This window comes from Equus quagga, chromosome 7, assembly GCF_021613505.1.
Source record: "Equus quagga isolate Etosha38 chromosome 7, UCLA_HA_Equagga_1.0, whole genome shotgun sequence".
In the NCBI taxonomy this organism is placed as follows: Eukaryota; Metazoa; Chordata; class Mammalia; order Perissodactyla; family Equidae; genus Equus; species Equus quagga.
The window spans coordinates 36,896,658-36,915,021 of record NC_060273.1 but is presented as its reverse complement, the minus strand read 5'-3'; the positions used below and the strand labels follow the sequence as shown (position 1 = coordinate 36,915,021).

At 44.3% G+C, this 18,364-nt stretch overlaps 1 protein-coding gene across 1 annotated transcript in view; it reads right to left on the bottom strand.

The window, feature by feature from the left end:
• Positions 1 to 13,658, bottom strand: part of LOC124242239 (zinc finger protein with KRAB and SCAN domains 1) — a 42,316-nt gene extending 28,658 nt beyond the window's left edge. Inside the window, exons 1-5 of the mRNA XM_046667054.1 lie at positions 13,531 to 13,658; positions 4,721 to 5,237; positions 4,316 to 4,469; positions 1,926 to 2,017; positions 1,525 to 1,651 (exon numbers count right to left, since the gene is read on the bottom strand). Coding sequence (XP_046523010.1) covers positions 1,525 to 1,651; positions 1,926 to 2,017; positions 4,316 to 4,469; positions 4,721 to 5,146 — 799 coding nt within the window. The 5' untranslated portion in view covers positions 5,147 to 5,237; positions 13,531 to 13,658. The remainder of the gene's footprint in view (positions 1 to 1,524; positions 1,652 to 1,925; positions 2,018 to 4,315; positions 4,470 to 4,720; positions 5,238 to 13,530) is intronic.
• Positions 13,659 to 18,364: the final 4,706 nt, after the last annotated feature.

Below are 18,364 nucleotides of genomic sequence, written 5' to 3'. Positions count from 1 at the left end.
GTTCAATAAACACACAATATTTTACATATGTTTACATTTGTCTAGGAATAAAACAAAAATATCCCAATTCTACTTTTTTTTACTTGGCCTTCAGAAACCTCTCCAGGTAGGTCTGCACCATCCCAAGAGGCCCCTGAATGCAGTTACTGAGGGAGCTAAATACTATCTAACTCCTGACTTGAGTGATGCACCGGCTTTTTTTTTTTTTTGGAGGAAGATCAGCCTTGAGCTAACATCTGCTGCTAATCCTCCTCTTTTTGCTGAGGAAGACTGGCCCTGAGCTAACATCCATGACCATCTTCCTCTACTTTATATGTGGGATGCCTACTACAGCATGGCTTGTCAAGCGGTGCCAAGTCCGCACCCAGGATCTGAACAGGCGAAACCCGGGCCGCCGAAGTGGAATGTGAGCACTTGACCACTGTGCCACCGGGCCCGCCCCTGACTTGAGTGATGAAATTACCATAAATACTGAACCAATTTTAAGGAAGAGGAAATCGGTCCACTTCTTTTGAATTCCAAGCCAAGCTCCTGACGGTCTAGATAATTCCCAGACTATTCCCAATGTCTTTTTTTAAAAGCTATTGCAGAGTAAGCAATACCCAGCTCATAAATACAGATCAGTTCTTTGGCTTAACTTTCATCTAGTCCAAAGGGCAGTTACCAAGAAGCCATAAACCCCAGTTACTCCTATGGCTCAAAACGAAACCTGACGTTTCTTTGCTAACACCCTGTCTTTCTTCATGGTTTCCCTTCATCCACCCTCCCTCTGCCCTCCCCAGGCAGAAGTCTCACTGTGGACTTCCCCGTGGTAAGACTCCTTTGAGAGCTGCGTTGCGGTATATCTCCCAGGGGCTGAGATCTAGCAGAGACAAATGGGAACGTCTGTCAATTGTGGTACCTCACAGACCTTCTTCATTCTTATTACACACCCAGGAGCCAGAGCTCTTCAAAGATCCCCATTAGTTTTGACACTGGGAATCCCGATCATGAGGGAGGCGTGGGTGCAGGTTCACGGAATTATATAAAGCTGTCGCGGAGCAGTGCTCACTGGATGGAAGAAGACACAGAGTCCATGGAAGGATGTTGGTAGGTTCAGGAGCATGATCCCGGATTACGGTTAGAGAGATGATCAGTTCTCACCTGGCCCTTTATACCAGGAAATACAGATACTGTCAGATGCCCCGACAGAGGTGCCTAAACTAACCCCTGAGGAGTGGAGAAGAATCCTCCCAGGTAACGGAGTGGCTGAAGAGGTAAGGACAAGAACGCAAGAGTATTTCTGACTTCAAATAGCAAAAACTACCTAGAGGGAAAAAATCCACCTGGAATCAGGGAGTCAAAGCACCAGGTTTTTGGGGTTAAATGAATACAAATGTTCTGATTCTCTATCCGGTCTGAAGAAAGGGGCTCAGTGGTCTCTAAATCCTGGTTAACACTCAACTGAACACATCAGAGATCCCACAACTAACAAGAAAACAGGCAAAACAATCTTATCAGACAATAATCCTGCATCAGTCTTACCCTGGGAAAACACGTTCCCATAATTCTCCTGCCTGTTGTCCCTATTGAGATTCCTCCGAGCCAGGTTCTGACATCCCCATTCCTCCAGGATGAGGGACACGGCCATGTCCTCGATCTTCACCATTGCCTGAAATAATGAGATCCCCACACTCAGTTCTCCCGAAGCTCAGGGACAATCCCACTGCCCAAACCTGGAGTCAGGGACAGAGTTGACTACAAACCTACAGGATGCTGGGAAAGAAAAGGTGACCATGCCAGGCTCTGGTGCATGGAGCGGGGAGTGAGGCTGCTCTGTGGGCAGGGGCATCAAGAGTGAGTGTCCTGAGTGGAGACTGCTAAAAGAGCTCCAGAAGAGAGGCAGATACGAGGGACTCAGGAGGGCAGAGGGGCCCACAGCTCACCTGGGAATCTGCCGTGAATAGTGCAGATGCCATCGCCTGGTCTCGGGGACTCCCCTCATTATGAGGGGCAGGAACGTGGGTGGCAGGGAGAGCTGAGGGAGGAGAAAGGAGCTGTGAGTAAAACCAGCTCTGCTCTGGGCCTCCCCTCGAAGAAGGGCCCAGGGGACTCTCTTTCCTGCACCAGCATGCTTGATATTCAACGTTCAACTACAGAATAGATAACCACAGAGAACATGAAGAAAAACCATGACCTCTACATTCCCAAGACTTCTAGTCTTAAGCAAGAGTCACAAGGAATCATATAAGGGTCCTTAAAATCACCTGGTCCAACCCCTTTATTTTAAAGGGGAAACTGAAGCCCTGAGGAAACTGAAGTCCTGAGAGGGTAAATGACTCGTCTAATGTCACACAGTTAAGAATGGCAGAACCAGAACCAGAACCCAGGTTCCTATTCTCAGCTACAGAAGTGGGTAACATTTAGCCCATGATTCAAGTCTGGGTCATAATTTAATTTTCTCCAGTGTAAGGAACAGTACCAGGACACGAGAATCCCATTTAGTTGTGAAAAACACACCACGGCTTTAAAAATCTTTAGCTGTAGGATCTTGAAACACAGGGTAAGAAGGGGATCATCTTACTTCTGGGTAAGTTTTTCCATTTCCATCCCTCTACTTTTCTCTCTCACTGAACCAAAGAGTTTTTTGATAAAATGTATACACGGTTCAAATGTTGACAAGACATTTACAAGAGTACAAAGGCCTGGGTTGACACTCATCTAACCAGACATCTATAACATAGTGAATGATCACACTAATTGCAGTGTGTAAGAGCAAGTAGAACAATTTTCAAGTGCGAAATTGAAATCCTCCCTTGCCAAGTAATAATAGATTTGGAAATGTTACTGCTAAACAGGTAATGTTACTGAGCCGCAAAGATATTAGGGAAATGAATTTGAAACTGAATTACTAAACCTTGCACCTATTTCAGAACTTACAATAATAAGACAAGCTAAGTAAAATGTACAAAAAGATCGAGTACCCAGCACTTCAACTTTCTGACAGTTAGGAGCACTCCGGAAGACGAAGCGCACAAAGAAGAAATTAAGAATGAGTGCGTATGCCTCAATTCGTTGAGGAACTCTGTACTAAGTAATAAGTGTATGTACCAGGGTCTCTGAAACTAATTCTGGCAACCTGAAGCTCTAATCTGGCACTTAAAACCATGAATATCCTCCTCAATTTCCTGATTTTCCCCTGTGGAGTGTCGAGAGACCCTGTAATCCCTGGAAGGGGTTGGGTGGACAGTGGTGGATGACATCACAGTGCATTGGTATATGTGGATTTCTCCAGCACGTGAATGCTGGCTATCCTCCAGGATATACAGACAAGAATGCTTCCTTAAGTGCTAATATTCCTACCCCAAATGTCATCACAAATAGACACACTGGCTAAGGAATGTGCCTTTATCAACTCTTCTTGGACAACTATAATTTTAGTATGTTATTGTTTATACTGATATCCTATGCACCTACTTTGATTTTAAAACTGGATAAAGATATTGTTAAAAGTCCCTCAAAGGAAAAAAAATTAAAACTGAGTTTTATTTATATGACCCTGAAGTGATTTTTTTCCCCATCATGTTCCTCACCCAAAAACAAAATATTTTTTCCATTGTTTGAAATTTCTAAAAGAAACCTAGAAGAGTGAAGTTACAGAATATTTTTATACATTTTAAATAAAATAAATTTTTCTTTTGGAAGGAAAATTTTTTTTTTTTTGAGGAAGATTAGCCCTGAGCTAACATCTGCTGCCAATCCTCCTCTTTTTGCTGAGGAAGACTGGCCCTGAGTTAACATCCGTGCCCACCTTCCTCTACTTTATATGTGGGACATCTACCACTTGCCAAGCGGTGCCATGTCCGCACCTGGGATCTGAACCCGTGAACCCCGGGCCGCCGAAGGGGAACGTGTGCATTTAACTGCTGCGCCACCAGGCCGGCCCTAATAAAATGAATTTTAAAGATGATCCTTTTTTAACATAATTTATGACATACTAGGGTGTTTCAAAACCCAGGCTGAAAATATATCATCTCTTCCCAGCACTTTCCTATAAAAAAAAATCTGCTAGACATCCAGAATGCTGACAATTCAGTAAATAATGTAATGTCCACCCAAGTTCACTATGCACATTTCATGTAACTCGTTAGTAACATTATTTGACTCCTGAGATTCGTCTGTAAGTTATATTTCTCTTCACGTTTAATAATGATGACAACCATGTATAATGATAAAAACAGCATGCTTCTTTATTACAGGCACTTAGCAACACAGAGAGGGCACGCCCACCCGAAACAGTCTGCATCTTTCTCCCACATGAAGATTTGCTTCTTACCTCGTGACTGTAAGAGGCGGGGTTTCCGAGATGAATGCTTGAAATGGGACTGGGCAGCTTCAGGATGAAGGTCAAAGCTCGAGGACTCCTGTACTGGATCCAGAGGCACCATCCCCCTTGCGAGCATCTCAGGTCCATGAACTTGACCTGGGACCTGAGGGACAAACAGGTTGGGCTCACGGGTAAATCGTGTTTTAACAGGAATTTAAACAAATGGAAAAACCATTACGTATACCAGTGGATGCAGTGGGGAGAAGGCCAGAATACTTTTTAATATCCAAACCGAGCTGGGAGAATAACCACCACAAAGACTACTCACATTAGATTTAAATGAGTAACTTTCTCTTTGTTCCAGTCTCAAAGTCCACGTGCTGCTCACATACAATAGGTTCCACTCCTTCTTACCTGCTGTCCTGATAAATCAAGCTCCAAATCTTCCAGAAGGGTCACAGCCTCCTCCCCACTATCGGGACGGTACTCCTGCAGCCAGACCTGGAGCTCCTTGGGCAGAATGGAAAGGAACTGCTCCAGCACGAGCAGCTCCAGAATCTGCTCCTTGGTGTTTATCTCTGGTCGTAGCCACTGATGACAAAGTTCTTTCAGTCGACTCAGAGCCTCTCGAGGCCCAAAAGTGTTCTGGTAACAGAAGTGCCTGAAACGTTGGCGGAATATCTCCGGGTCAGGAGGAGGGGTCTCCTGCAGGCTGGAATCCTGCCCCCACATGTGGTCCTCCTCATCTTCCTCTTCCACCTTCACTATGACAATGCCATCCTTCTCCTGGGCAGCCTGGGGGGAGAGACCCGTGGCTTCCCTTGATTCAGCAGTCATCATTCAGGCTCGGGGAACCGACTTGATCCAAATAGGGTCTGTGCTCTCCTTTCTGTCCTAGGAGATGTTTCTGGTACTTGTTTCTGCACTATTCCTGAGGTATTGAAAAAAGTTATTAGCACCTTTATGAAAAGTGAACTGTGCTGCTAACCCTTCATACAAGGCTTCACATCAAGGCGCTAAGAATGCCTCTGAACAGTAAAGGGGGAAAAAAAGCCTCAGGGCTGCACTGTTTTCACTGTCACTTCGTTTTCACTGTCACTCTGTATATTAAGGCTTGCAAACAGAAACCTCCAACAGGCGAATTCCACCCTCAGGGTGTTTGTCGAGTCTGAGCACCTTACCTCCAGGAGGACAGCAGGTTGTGACATCAGGTGTTTAAACTGCTTAGCCCAGGAGAGCTGAAGGTCAGCAGGGTGCCAGGCACCAGGCTCCACACAGGGCACGCAAAATGGCATATCCTGCCACAATAACCCCAGCAGGTGGGCACAAGTGCTAGTACCACTTTACAGATGACGTGACTGAAGCTTAGATAACTTCATTTGCTCGCTAGCAGGTGGTTACCTACGCGGTGGAGTCAACATTCAAGCCAAATTTGAAGTCCTGCCCTTGCCAATCTACCACCTGGCTACTTCTATTATTTCTTCTTTTTTTTTAAGATTTTATTTTTTCCCTTTTCTCCCCAAAGCCCCCCGGTACATAGTTGTATATTCTTCATTGTGGGTCCTTCTAGTTGTGGCATGTGGGACGCTGCCTCAGCGTGGTCTGATGAGCAGTGCCATGTCCGCACCCAGGATTTGAACCAACGAAACGCTGGGCCGCCTGCAGCAGAGCGCGCGAACTTAACCACTCGGCCACGGGGACAGCCCCTATTTCTATTATTTCTATAGGTGCCTTAGTCAGTCTAAAGCTGTGGTCTTCAAAGCACAAGATGATCTACCTTGGGTACAGAAAGAAAACGTCAGAATGCCTATTTATATTGTAAGCATTAGAGAAATTAAGCATATTTTATGTACAAATTGACACGAACAACCTCACTTGGTCTACATGTTGAACTGCCCCATGCCACACAGGGTGTATGATACATCCCAAAGGAAGAGTGGGAGCCCCCTCCCCCCGTACAGAGATGCCCTCATTCACTCGTTCACTTTTAGGTACTGTGGTGTTTCCCAATTTACCTGAGAACACTTAACGGAAATAATGGATTATTTTTATCCAGCCTTAACTAATGGCCTTCCTAAAAGAGACAAGCATGGGGGGTGGGTGGAATGGGTGAAGGGGGTCAAATGACACAAACTTCCAGTTATAAGATAAATAAGTTGTGGGGATGTAATGCACAGCATGGTTACTATAGTTACTAATACTGTATTGGATATTTGAAAGTTGCTAAGAGAGAAGATTCTAGAAGTTCTCATCACAAGAAAAAAAAATTGTAACTATGGTGATGGATATTGACTTAGTGTGGTGATCATTTCGCAATATATACAACCATCAAATCACTATGTTGTATACCTGAAACTCATATAATGTTCTGTCAATTATATCTCAGAAAAAAAGAGAGACAAGCAGCTTTAAAGATTCTTCCAGAGAAACTACAATTAGAAGAAATACCAATGATGCAAACACACGTGAACAAGAAAATGGTACAGCTGAAGCTTCTATCTAGAGTAAGGTTCTACTCTGCCAGATTAGAGGGTGAAAACCAATGTGGCTCTAAATCAAACAAGAAGTCAACAAATAAGAAGGCAGCTCCTTAAGAAAACAAAACAGAGTGTGAAGAACTATTATGAGAACAGGTGTATGCTGGGAGATGTTTCCACTGTTAAGTAGTTTTAACTGCCAAAAATCGTACTAAGTATCCTGGAAAAATCCTTATTACACATTTTAAAAACTTGGAGGGGCCAGTCCCGTGGCCAAGTGGTTAGGTCTATGCGCTCTGCTTCGGAGGCCCAGGGTTTCGCAGGTTCAGATCCGGGGCACAGACCTAGCACCACTCATCAAGCCATGCTGAGGTGGTGTCCCACACGGCAGAACTACAAGGACCTACAACTAGGAGATACAACTATGTACTTGGGGGCTTTGGGGAGAGAGAAGGAAAAAAAAAAGAAGATTGGCAACAGATGTTAGCTCAGGGCCAATCTTTAAAAAAAAACTTGGAAAAACTTCATCTGTTTAAAAATGTTCCAAATCAAGAATTTTAGTGGGTCTTAGGCCTGTTTGTTAAAAATATAAAACACCTTTAGATTAGTTTGTAAGAACAGATGATTTAAGGGCATGGAAAATGGAACTGTACTAGCTGAATTTCAACAGCAACAAAAAGCGTGCTTGGTGGACAGGACCAAGCACGAGTTACTAAGCAGTCGACAATGCGTTTCTTCCATGTGAAGTGACAAATCTTTGGGAAATATTTTTTTCACCTGTGCAGCCATCAAAATTAAGCACCAAATACAAGATAGAGTTTTAAAGACTGAGTATCACAATGAGTTAAGCCAAGAGTTTTAGATCAGCATAGCATTTTTAATTACATGGCTCTCACTAAAAAGTTATTAACAATTTTGGTGGGAAAGGAATCATGTACATTTAAAGCACAAAAATTATTTTTAAAGAGCACGATTTAATGTACTGTTTTATTATACAAAATGTTGGTGTCAACGCAAATAATCAATAATCAATGCATAAATCAAAATTGGGGTGAGTTTATTGTATGAGCCAGCCTGAGGACCATACAGCCTGAGAGAAGTAACCTCCACCAGGGGAAGAAGTGCTCCGAGGAAGAAGCGGCGTCTACAGAGCAGTTATACGCCATCTTGGAACAAGGAACACACACCAAGTATAACAGGAATCTCTCTTTTTTACTATGATCATAAGATGTCTTGCTAGCCCAACAGGTCAGTGGTCACGAGATGCACACAACAGGTCAGTTTGACCCTTAGTTTCTGGGAAGAAATGCTTATCTCTAAAGAAATGCTGATCTGGGGTGAGGCATACATCCCTATCTTTAAGGGCATTTTTCTTTGCTTTGGGATATTGTAAATGTTTAAAGCAGATGTACAAGGCATGCTGGACAGGCACGTCAGGTCATTCTCAAAAGCAAGGTCAGGCCGGATTAGTTTTAAACCAACTGGCTTCCTCATATGCCTCAATACGTTAACTGTTTTTAATTGCTTTTCATTTATTCATCATTGGTATAACAGTATATGTTTGTAATTTTTATAAATAGTTTTTACTGATAAGAATGTGACCAAAAAAGTTTGGAGATGACTATGTTAATTACAGAAAATATGACTGTAATTTGAGATTTATCACAGGATTAGTTCTTCTTTCTCCTTTGTCCCTAATGAAAAATAGAAATTCTTATTACAATAGCAGTCTATAATAATAACAAAGAACATTACATTCAAAAAGGCTTTCTACATAAATGTAAGATGTGGGAATCAAGTAATTTCTCTAATAATTTTAAACTAGCAAAAGTCCTATTGCAAACCATCTTCTAGCCATTCCCATCGATGGATTCCCTCAGACCTGTTTTGCACCCCAGCTTCCTTGCTGCAGTCTTAATATATTTTTTCAATTTCAGAGCAGCTTTACCTGCTTACAGCTACAATTATTCAACTTCCTAAACACTTCTGCAGATCTACAATATGCAAGGTGCCTGCTAGACTGAGGGGAATAAAAAGATGAGAAGCACGATTCCTATTTTTACATAAATAATTACAGTACAGAGAAGAAGGTGCCAACTGTTCTAAGGAGGTTTCAGTAGCAGTGCAAGAGGAGCCCTGAGAAGTAACTGACAGCCTTAATAAGACACCTTCTAGGAAGAGGCCCCCGGGAGCTGGGGCACAGAATAGCCAGAACCTCTATAGGAAGAGGCAGCAAGTTTGCCTAGTTTCTCCCCACTGGCTGCTAAATAGTTCCTATAAACCTTAGTTTCTTTCATTTCATTTTGAGAAGTCAAAAGAAACATGATCTTCTGCTATGCTTCCCACAATTATTTTCCACCACCCGAAGTCAGGCTCCATATCTCCTGCCTAGACTAGTGCCATAGTCCCGTATCGTTTCTCTAGATTCAATTTCTCCCTGTTCCAATACCAACAATACACCAAGGTCAACAGAGTATTGCCAAAGTATGCTTCTGGCTATTCCCTCCTTCTTCTCAATTATTGTCAACGAATCCTCAATATCTACCAATTCAGTGTTCAGACAACACACTACACTACTTTTCTTAGTAGCAAGCCCCTATATTTCAGCCTGTCTGGCCTATTAATGATCCCCAGGGTGATTTTTCATCCTCACTCTGCTGTGAACCATCTCCCACCGTATCAACTCTATGGGTCAAATTTTCACTCACCCTTCAAGATGTGTAATGTCTCCTGACATTCTGAATTAAATAAGGTATCTTCCTCCTTTGAACACCCTTAGTACTTTCTTTGTTCTATCTTATGGCACTTACATCCTCCTTGTATTATCACTATTTGGGTGACAGTTCCTATCTCCACTCCCAACTAAATTTTAAGCCCCTCAATGACAGGCACTCTTGTCTTTTTTGTAATCATCTCCTAGAGAACCTGGCAGAGTTTAATTCTGTTAAACTGAATAAAAGAAATAAGAACCACTCAAATTACCACAGCCCTCCCTGCCATCTGCCTTTTGTGGCAATTAGTGATCAGACGTTCTACTAATATCTCAATCGCACAGGCTCAGATTCTCACCTTCCTTGCCCCCTCTCCTTACATGCATTCAGTGTCCAAGCACCAGGTAGAAGGAATTCTTCGTTCATATATATTTTTCTCCCTAGCTGTATGAAGTCCAGATTCCTCCCTTTGGTTCCCTGCCTTCATTTTCTTCCTCCCCACAATTCATCTCCTACCTTATTCTCAGATTCTTCTTCCTAAAACTCTATAGCCTTGCGTCAACACACCCCAGTACCTGGTCCCAGTTTCCCCTCCAGCTTCAGTTCCCATCAATGTCTCTCCCTCCCCCGCATGAACCTTCTCCATCCAGCAAGATGAGTCTACTCAGTATTTCCCATATTGCCCCTGTATTTTGATTGCTATCCTTTCCTCACATCACACTCAGTGCCTGGGATTTCCTTCCCAGTCTCTCTGCCTTTTCAAATCCTACTTCTCTGTCAGACCTAAGCTAAAATGCCACTTGCCTCTCATCACTGTTCAATTCAAGCCTCCCGGAGGCAGAATAGTAAGAGCCAACGTTTATTGAGGGCTTTCTCTGTACCAGGTATCATATGAAGCATTTCACACAGCTATCATCTCACTTTATAATGACAAACCTAAGGTTTACTGACATTAAATAACATACCCAAGGTCACACAGCAATTAAATGGCAGAGCCAGGATTTGAAATTAGGTCTATGGGACTCCTCACTTCAAGCTCTAACCATCATACCAAACTCACTCTGTCCCAACATGTGGGGTAAGGAAGGGCTTTTGTGTACATACAGAGTCCTTCTGAGAGGAAGACCCATGAAGGATGATCACTCAGGAATGGGCTTCACCTGCCACCCACTGTTTTCACTGGAGAGCTATGTGACTCAGGAGACACAGGAGGAGAAGCAAGTGGGAATCATCTAAAGTCTAACCAGGTGGGACCTTGAAACAGGATAACTGAACTACTGCAGTAACTAGCCTAGCACTAGAAATCTCTATTTTTATGAAAATTCTATCCTGTCTCAGCTATAGTAAGGAGAATAAAAGGAATCTTCATTTGTGCCCACACTTAGGCCAGAGTTTTAAAGAGCAGAATACTCCTGGATCAGTGGGACTCAATAGGAAGACTCTGAGGAGGAAGTGAGACCTAAAGGGACAGAGACAAGGGCATGGGCATATGCCCTCTTCCCTCAATTGCGACAGGTCCTCTCCCCCATCTCCCAACATTTCTCTGCTCCTACTCTGGACAAGAGAAAGGTCACAACAGCAGTGGAAGGGCTGGGTTTTATTTTAGGTCTCCCAGAGGATCTGAGCACACAATCTTTTCTCCTTTCTCTAAACTCCTGGCCCTAATGGTCTCCACCTAGCATTTGATATGGAAGTTCTTAGGATGTTTCTTCCCCTGTAATTTAATTTTTCATGCCTTCTTTCTCAACCGGACTATTGTTAAGGGTATGCGTCTTTGTGCCTCTTAGACCACTCAGTATGCTTCCTTGCAAGCATCAGTTTTTAGAAAATACTTGACTGAATTTACAATGTCACTATTTTGTGCCTATTCATACAATGTTACCCTCAAATTAGCCCCACAGGCTACCACTTAGCAGCTCACCACTCATCAGGTGATGATTTGGGGCCGGTTCATCTCTCTATGCACATTTCTTTATCTGCACAACAGGGATGAAAAACAGTATTTACCTCAGAGTTGCTGTGAGGATTAAATGAGTTAACATATATAAGGCACTTAAAACAGTGTCTGGCATTTAGCAGGCACTAGAAAAGTATTTTAATTTTTGTTGATAAATTTACAAAATGTAACTGTATTTTGCAATTTTCAGCCTGCTGAGATTAAGCAATGGAAGAAATCCTATAATAGCAGCACAGGTTGGAACAGCTGAATTCCAGTCTCCCACAAATGAGTTACACATCCCCGAGTGAGTTATTTAACCTCTTGGACACTCAGTATCCTTACCTGTCAAGTGTGTGTAAGCGGGGGAGGAGTGGAAAACTACCTCCGGGGTCCCTTTAAGCTGACAACCATTCTGACACACTATCCAATATAGATAAGATTATCCCCCGCATGTGGTTCTCACCAAGAATACAAACGATTTTCTTACAAAAAGGGCTTGGAGTTACAAGCTCAGTTTATTCCAAAGGCTATTTTTCTAAACAGGTCAGTATCTTTTCCAGGGCGTAGTCTTAGAAGTTTAAACAAACCGCCCCCCTCCCATTTTTGAACAGAGCTATAAAATGTCTTAAAATATAAAAACATTTCCTTTAAAAGACAGCTACCTACCCAAAGAATATTGATACTATCTCAGAATGAAAAGGTAGGATTTAACCGTAACATTAATTTGTATTTAGATACCATATAAAGTTAGAAAAAATTTAAATGCTTAGCTCACGTAGAGAACCAGCAAAAGACTATAGTACCAAGTAGCTAGCTTCCGTTTGTACTGTAAGATTGGTGAAAACTGCCTGAAATAATGAACAAGAATCCTGCATACAAACTTGGAGAAACATTCTGGGGCAAATTATCATTATGGTTCCCTATGTAGTAAAGTTACTTCTCCACATTTGGCTAGCATATATAGGAACAGTGCTTTGTTGATCTGGTTACAATGAATTCTCCACAATTCAATTCAACAAGTATTTATTGACCACCTCCAATCCGCCTAGCACTGGCCTGTACAATAAATGCTTTCTTTGGTCCCAAGCCATGTAACAGCCACTCTCTATAATGAAAGTATCTTATTGTGTACCGGAGGCACTGCAGGAAAGGGAAGGGAGGGGAGCAGTGTCAGGCTAAACGGTAGCTGAGTTTTTCAATTACACTGACCAAATCAAATGATTTCCAAGTTGGAAGGGACTTTTGAGAAAATCTAGTTAATTTTATTGATGACAAAATTGAGAGTTGGCCAAGTGTTTTGTCTTATCCAAGGTCACTCGGTTCATCAGGCTCCTAACAGCCTGTGCAATTTCCACAAATGCCCTTCGCTGTTCACCCACTCCAAGTCAAGCAGAGCAACCACCGAGAACTAAAAAATCCACCTAATCTTCCGGACAGCTCATTTTTAAAAAGCCTTCAAAATACTCATTAGCTGAAAGTGAGAGAGAGTGGGATGTACATAATCGCTACTAGATTTGAATCACTTCTTTCTCCATTCTGACTAGGCTTCAAAGACTCCTGAATCACCACTCGCGAGTGGGGGTGGGGTGAAAAGACACAGGTGATCTCGAAACACGTATGCGGCACCTCAAAACGCGTCCACTGCTCGGCCTTCCGCATTTTTCACCTCGAGGTCCTGGAAGACCCCGAAAAAAAAATCTCTCATTGGAATCAAAGCAAATGGCGACTTAGGAGGAGCAGAAAAATCAGACAGGGGTCGCTTCGCTCGCGATTCTCTGAAACGTCAAACGACGACAACGACACCGCGGGCGAGAGGCCCGAAGGGGCCGTAGACGCCTTCTCCCCAGGTCTCCGAGCTCCCCTGGACGCTAAGCCCTCGCCCCATCCCCGCCTGGTCCCGGGGTGGGGCGGGGACGTCCCCCCGGGGGACGGAGCTTCCTACAGCCGGGCCTGGGGAGGGGACAGGGTCACGGACTCTCGTCACACTCCGCCCGGGCGGCCTGCAGGGCAACCCGGGCCGCAGCTGCAGAGCCCACCCTCACGCACACACCCCTGCGGCCCCGCCCGCCCTCCCCCGAGGCCGGCCCCAAGTCTCACCGTGAGCCCCGGGAGCGGCCTGGGGACGCTGTGCGAGAGAGGGGAGCTGACTCTGGGGCTCAGGCCGGCCGAAGGGCGCTGCACACGGACCTAGGCCCTCCCGACGCCTCGACACAGACACAATGAGTCACAAAGGCCGGAAGTGTGTCAGCACCTCGCCTTCCGGGACTGCGCGGCGCTTCCGGGTCCTCTCTAGGAGCGCGGGAGGATTTTGCATCTCGGTTCCCGAATTGCTAGACTGGGGACCTGCCCTCGGGGCATCAAGCCTCCAGCTTTGAAGTTCCCGTCCTCAGTTTGCGCGTCCGGAGTTAATGCCGGGGACGGACGACAAGGGGATTCAGGCTTTACGAGATACAAACAGACTGTCCAGCTCAAACACCTGTCCGTATGATGATTAGATTTCTCCTGTCTTTCCATCTCTGGCAGTCCTTGTAGTAATTATAGTTATTAGCAAGCAGTGATAATATTTAGTAATTGTATGTCTGTGACAGAGGTTCTGAAACAAGGCTGTAGACAGAGGAAGATCAAAGTGAAGCCAGGGGTGGCTGATTTCACAGAACTGCCATGGTAGCTTCTCTCGGGCCCTGGAGATTTCTGTCAGTCGAGAGGATGGTGTTTTCAAATACTTGACACAGCCGAGTTAGTTATGAGGTTCTGTGTTTTGCTCATGTGGCACATGCTATTATAATCAGTTTAAAGGAGGTTTCAGAGGAATAATAACAGACACTTTTGCCTTCAAGGTGCTTTAAAAACCTTCAACAATTATGGCCTTGACCTTTACCTGGCAAGGTAAGGCAGAAATAATGCTCCGCCTGCAAGGGTGACCACAAGCTTTAATGGCTGTGACTTTGTTCTACCTCCCAAAACAAGTACATGGGAAAGACTGAACTTAGTAGCTTGGTTGCATGACTCCTATTACATGGGGGAGATTACTTTTTTTTTTAAGTAATTTTATTGGGATTATAAAGGTTTATACCTTTGTGTAATTTCAGGAGTACATTGTTGTTTATCAATTCCTGAATACACTTCATTGTGCTGGGGGAGACTACTCTTTACAAAATACTTGAAAACTAAAAAAAAAACAATTACAGTGTCATTAAATGAAAATTGCAAAATGGAGAAAAGTAATCACTTGTAATCCCTCCACTTTAACTGGACTATGATGGCTTTAATTTATCCCCTTCCCATCTGTTTTCATATGTGTGCATGTATTTTTCATTAATTGTGTTAAACATAGTTCAAAACTATCCTTGTAATGGATAGGTAGCTGGTGTGCGTGAAGTACCTGCCACGTTCATCCTGTGACCACTTTTTGGACCAGAGCTGATTGCATCACATTTGGGCACCTGATGGAAATACGGCTTATATAGATGCTGCCCATTGGAGCTATGGAGGTGGCCTGGCCTGAGAGCTCTGACTAATGGAACAGCAGGGATCCAAGGCAATTAGATCTCCTTCCTGGGGAGTTTAAATGTGAGACACACAGAAAGCTGGAGGCAAGCAGAAATCAGTAAGCAGAAGACATTACGTGATAGAAGCCATGAGGAAGCAGAGGCTTGAGTAGAGAGAAAAACAAACTGAGCTCTAGAAACAAATGCAGAGAGGGGCTGGTGCTCTACATGGCAGAGCGCACAGGAGGGAGCCCAGCCACCCAGTGCTGAGGGCCCACTGCATGATGAGGCGACAGCCTGAATAACCTTCAGGTCCCTGTGTTTTATTCTCTGCAGTGCTTGACTTTGCTGCATATGCCATTGCGCCCTGTCTCCGTCCTTCCCCACGTGTCCTTACAATAAATCCCTTGCCAATGAAGAGTCTAACTTTGTTCTTTGTCACCTGGAAAAGCCCTATGTGATTGATGTGAAATCATGTGTACACTTAAAAATGCTTAATATCATTAACATTTTAAATTTTGCTACACAGAATGGATAAGTATCATTTTAATAGCTTATAGTATTCCATGGAGCAGCTATACCATTAATTATTTAATAATTCCTTTATTTCTAGACATGTAGAATACTTCCAAAGTTTGGATAGTTTAAGAAATATTTAAATGAAGATTTTTGTGCAAATGTCTTTTGGATTATTTAATTAGGACAGATTCTGACAAATGGGTTTACTGAGTTAATAGGTATGCACTTTACAATATATATATTACTATATTTCTTATCCAAAGAGGTCTAATTCTTGTCTTCTTCCTTCAGCAAAGTTACTTATACCAGAAGGGTGGCAAATGTCCTTCTATTGACCTTGATTAATTTATTGGGTCATATCAGAGTTACGGCAGAATTTATTTTTTTGTAGCCATTTATCACCTAGTAAGTATCAGGGATTATGCTTGATTTTGGAGGATGCAAAAGTGACTTTGCACTGGTCTTCAAGAAGTTTACCGTCTGGTAGGGGATGTTAGGCCAATGTGTGGGTCACCAAAATACAACGTGAAATGATGTGTGTGTCTGGAGCCACATAAATGCACTTCTCGGGGCTGGTTGCAGATTTCCCAGATCAGGATTAAGAGTTCTGTGGAGCTCTCTTCTGAAGGTTACTCTCTGCTAGTAGAAAAGGGGGTTGTCTCAAGCTTGCTCCAGGGTCAGCCATGTTGTAGCTTCTCCTCCTGCTGCCCCTGAGTGCCACTGCCAGCTGCTGTCTTCTCTGGGTCCCCTGGCTTGGAACAGCTTCTTCTTCAGTTTCTAGACCCATGAAAGATCCATCGCACAAGATTGTTGTGCACAATAGATTTAATCCTCAATTTCTGAATCAATGAGGAAGATGATAACCGTGTGGACTGGAATCAGCCTCAAGGTGAATATCCAACATTTTCAGCCATCTCAGCCATCAGGAATATATCCCTGGCCAGCTCTCTAATGCTTAGCCTCCCTTGAAGCCTTCTGCCTTGTCCAGATCCTTCCTCACATCTCCTTGCTTCTAAGATCCTAACAGTCTCTTGGAGCTTTTGTTCTGTTGGGCATTGATTTCACTTTACGTACATCAATCCGACCACCCCCATCCCCAAATGCCCACGAGGGCCAGGCAGCCAATGGCTGGGATAGATTTAATGGTTGCCTGAGTGTGAAGGGGGGCTGTGGGTAGCCGCCCATCTATTGAGCACATGCCCCGGCCGAGGGAGGCAATCACTTTTCAGCCTATTGTTGCCAAGTGGGATGTGGACTCAGAATTACCAGATAGGCTCATTTTTCTAAGGAGAAATGGGATTTTTAGATGAAATTTCTCATTTTTTCAATGGCACTCAGCAAACAAACAAGGGGCACACTCACACAGGGCACATACACAGGTACACCCCCTCTGAGTTGGGGGCAGACGGGTTTGCAGGTAGGTGGCCATGTGCTGCCTCTTGTCTAAAGAGCCCCATGGCTAAGGAGCTGCCTTTCTTAAACATGTTCTCTCAATGGGTTCCCCCAAACAAAGCGCCACCTGCCCGGGAGGTGAATGCCCATCCTCCCCAATAATATGGAAGCACATTTGCCACTCCTTCCCTTTCAAAAAGTGCATTCTTCTTCTTCACAATGCATGAGGAAATCGTGCCTCCTGGAGGTGAGTCCACTAGGCCTTCAGTGAAGGATGTTGATGGATGTGGCTGGTTGTTTTTAATCCTTGGCATCACGGCCTTAGACCAGAACCAACCTTCCCAACTCTTTGTGGCCCTCAGCGCCATGGGAGGGGGCTGATGGTGAACAAACTCCCATGGAGTCTGCAAGCTGCCCACTTGCCCTGCTTGTGGTAAGGCTGGTGCTCTCTAGAGAAGGTGGATGGCCAGGGTGGGCAGAGCCCACAGAAGGCACCCCGGGATGGGCGGTCTGGACAGCAGAGGAAGCCCAGAGTCTACGCAAGGAGACCTCAGCCAGGTGCCAGCCAACCACTTGCTAAACTGTATAACCTTACCCAATCACTTCATCTCTCCCAGCTGTAGTGGGTCACTGAAAATACGAGCAGAATAATGCCACAGTCCCCTTTCCATTGTCCAGGACAAGATGACTCAACACCTTCAAATCTTCTGGTAAGTGCTACTCAAATATTGATTTGCACTGCGGTAATACAGGTTTCACTGAAAAAGCCTGTCAGGTGTATGTGATGAAGGGAACGGGTGGACACAGTGTGGTAGATAACAGAAAAACCTTTCTCTTTCCCAGAGATATGGAAAACATTTCCCATAAACCACAAGGAATTAAGAAACCCAGCTTGGAAGGCAAAAATACATAAGCCACAATTTTTTTTTCTCCTCTCTCTGGTGGCTGCACATGGAAGGCAGCAGAGTGCGTGATCTGCTTGATTCTTAGGGTCAGACTGGGGTTTAAATCTTTGCTGAAATACTATCTCACTGTATGAGCTTGGGCAAGTTAGTTAACCTCTCCGAGCCTCTGTTCCCATTATGGGTTGACTTGTGTCCTCCATAAAAGGGTACCTTGGAGTCCTGACCCATGTGAATTCACTCTGGGGGTGCAAGTGTCTGGGCCTTTTGAATTTGAGGAATGTATCCTCCTCAGGCCTATTTGCACGAAGGTCGGAGAAGCCTCCTGAGACAGAGCTCACCCCATGGGAGAGGCTGGCAGACAAGTCTTACTCAGCAATAAAGTCGTCACAGGGGACTGCACTTCTGAGCATGAGTAATGCTGCCTGTCAGATTTACCACTTGAGCTGGCTCCCTGTGGCCTCCTATTTCAGTCTCACAGCCCTTAGGGCATATAAAATACAAATTTATTCTCTTGCAATTCTGGAGGTCAGAAGTCTGAAACTGGGTCTTACAGGGCCAAAATCAAGGTGTCAACGGGGCTGGTTCCTTCTGGAGGCTGTAGGGGAGAACCCACTTCCTGGCTTTTCT